We start from the raw sequence: 3,098 nt of genomic DNA, 5'->3' as shown, positions 1-3,098 counted from the left end.
CTAATAAAACCAATGGAAAAATTTTGTTTTGTGTAATTATGGATGACAAAATAGAAAGTGTCACAAACTTTTAAACATAAGAATCACAGCATATTTTCTTCTAAAATATGAAAAAAAAAGTCCATTCATTCCTATATTACTAACTCTCTAAATTCTTCTAAAAAAATACTAACCCTCTAAATACAAAATAAATAAAAAAAATTTAGGAAAAAAAATTTACATATATATTTTTGGCCGTATGCTTTAATTACTCCTAAATTAATGAGTTACATATAACCAAAAAAAAAGTGTTAAAAGAAAAATAAAAAGAAAAATTATCCTTTAATTGAGTTTGTACATATATGAAGGAGGGCAGATATAAGTATAAATTTAAAATAAAGGGAGTGGGGAGAAATATGCAGAGAGAACCCTTTTGCCCCTCTTTCATCACTTTTTTGATAATTTTTATTATTATGAATCATTCATAATAAATTATATCAACATTTGTGAAAAAAATTATGAAAAATAATGTTTTCTTAAAGCAAGAATTTCTTTTTCTTTCATGCATTATCCAGTATTTCATATAGTAATAGTGATTAATTAACCCCCCAGTTTCAAGTGGCACAGAAAGAAAAACTTTCCAAAGGTAGGCAATGTTTGACTGTTTGTATAATGATATGACAAATTTTATGGTTAAGAACTTAATTGATTAATAATCTATATAATTAAGAATTCATACTCTACTCATATATTGACACAAAAAAAAAAAAAAAAAAAAAAAAAAAAAAAAAAAACACACACACACACACACACACAACATAATTACTAGGTATCAAATTCTTGGCCTTTTCATGACACATTAACCCCAGTTTCAAGAGGCACAGCAAGAAAAACTTTCCAAAGGTAGGCAATGTTTGACTGTTTGTATAACGATATGACAAATTTTATGGTTAAGAACTTAATTGAATAATAATCTATATTGAGAATTCACACTCTACTCATATATTGATTAAAAAAAAAAAAACACAACATAATTACTAGGTATCAAATAAATGTAAATATTTTTACTTAAAAATGTAAACTTATCATATAATAAATTCGAATAAGTATTTTTGTATTTTCTAAGTTGAGGTATATGAATTTGTATATAAATATAACTATCACATAATTAGAATATAATTAGGACACTAGGCATGGAATTAGAATGTATAAAAGAATTAAAAAAAAAAAAAAAGACTTGGCAGCAAATAATAAGGAATTAAAATGATACTTGGTACAAAATTAGAGTGTAATTGAAATTTAATTTGAATTCTTGATTGAACTTTCACTTTAATTTATTATATATGATTTTTTGTGTTATTATATATCTATTATTTAGATTTATTTTAATGAGAAGATGGAAAGATTTTTTTATTAAATATAAATGATGAAAGACTTTTTAAGTGAGACAAAGAGAAAAAAAAATGTATATAGATTTCTTAAGTTTTAGCAAGATAAAAACATTTTTAAAAGGAAAATAAATTTTATTTTGTATATATTTTTGGTTGTTACATAACACATAAGTATAGTATTATATTTTAGGATTAAGATTATGTTGGTTTTTTTTTTTTTCTTGGGCTTCATTCAATTGCCTAAATAGCTTAATGTATAAGTTAAGCCGACCCAGGTTATAACCTAACAAAACATATCAAGATTCATTTTTAACCAACGTTTTTAGCTTAAGCTCGTAGAAAGATGACACGCAATAGCAACAACGGCACAAAGGTAACTGTGGTTTAGTTCTCAGTGTCACAACTCACAAGTCACAAGAAGCCACTGCATGTTAACTTGTATAAATACCCCAACCCCTCCATCGGAGCTCTCACCCAACCAATTCCAACGATTTCTTGAATTCATTTGATCACAAAACACCTCCTCCTCCATTTCCATCGCATCTTTTCGTCTTTTAAGTTTTCTTTGATCTAAATATTCAACTGGACTTGATGGCTTACCCCACTAGACCTGGTCATGGGGCTGTGGGTGCATATTATCACCCACCTGCACCGGTTCATGGCAGATATCCACCTCCGCCTGCATCGGCTTATGGCAGTGTGTACCCACCTGCACCTCTTTATGGCTGTGGATATCCACCTGCTCCTGCTTATGGTGGGTACCCACCTGCGCCGGTTTATGGCGGGTATCAGAATCGTCCTAGAATTGATGCGGCTGGGATTGAAGTGCTGGCCGTAGGTGCGTTCGGGGCTGCATCAATCACTCATAATTTGTTTGGTGATGGCGATGGGGATGGCGATGGTGATGGTGATGGTTTCAATTAATTTCTGAATCTAGTCCTAGGGTTGTTTTATGTTTCGGATTCAGAAAGTGAAAAGTGTGTGATATTTTATATATGTTTCGTGTTAAAAAAAAAAAGGCTTGTTTTTATGTTTCGATTGTATATATGTCTTTCTTATGATTGTATCGGTTTGGATGGAGACAGAGGAGAAGGAAATATGGCTATATATGGCCACTTCCCTCTTTACTGTTCCCCATCTAAAACCTACACAGTAGGTCTAGAAGTTCAAACTTTGTATTTTCTTTTCAAAAGTATGTAATTTGATTGTTGGTTATGAATATAGAAGTATGGTTTTGTGTTTGTAACTTCTGTTCCCAAGATTGTTGTTTGATTTTTAGTTATAAAAATAGAAATATGGGTTTGTGTAGAGATATATTGGGCTCTAAAGGTGTCTTTAGGATGTTGTATTTGAGAAACAGGATACCATTCAGCTTCTATAAAGGTAAGATTCATCTCATCTTTTAATTTGTGTTTTGGCCTTTGAAGAAAACTTATTTTATTAGGAGAAAAGAAAAACTGAAAAAGAAGAAGAAGAATAAGTATATGGGGATTTGCACAAATTTATTCTTTTTGCTAATTTAATTATTTAGAAAGAGTTCAGACTGCTTATTCATTCTGTTTATTATGGATGTTCTCAAATAAATTTCTGATATTGAATCCCTGTTATGTGAAGGGAAATGATGCTAACAATTTCATATGGAAGAGATATTGACTTTTGTTGGCTTGATTCTGGGGATTTGTTTTCCTCTTCCTTTTCCTTTTGTTGTTGTTGTGGTAATTGCTATCA

At 30.1% G+C, this 3,098-nt stretch overlaps 1 protein-coding gene across 1 annotated transcript; it reads left to right on the top strand.

The window, feature by feature from the left end:
* Nucleotides 1–1,961: 1,961 nt before the first annotated feature.
* On the top strand, nucleotides 1,962–2,294 carry LOC115980557 (proline-rich antigen-like). The gene has a single exon (XM_031102789.1). It carries the CDS (start codon nucleotides 1,962–1,964, stop codon nucleotides 2,292–2,294), a length of 333 nt encoding a protein of 110 aa, XP_030958649.1.
* The last annotated feature ends 804 nt before the right edge of the window (nucleotides 2,295–3,098 follow it).

Source organism: Quercus lobata, chromosome 3 (genome assembly GCF_001633185.2).
Source record: "Quercus lobata isolate SW786 chromosome 3, ValleyOak3.0 Primary Assembly, whole genome shotgun sequence".
Taxonomy (NCBI): Eukaryota; Viridiplantae; Streptophyta; class Magnoliopsida; order Fagales; family Fagaceae; genus Quercus; species Quercus lobata.
Note: the sequence above shows the minus strand (reverse complement) of the source record. Positions and strands in the feature narration are given on the sequence as shown.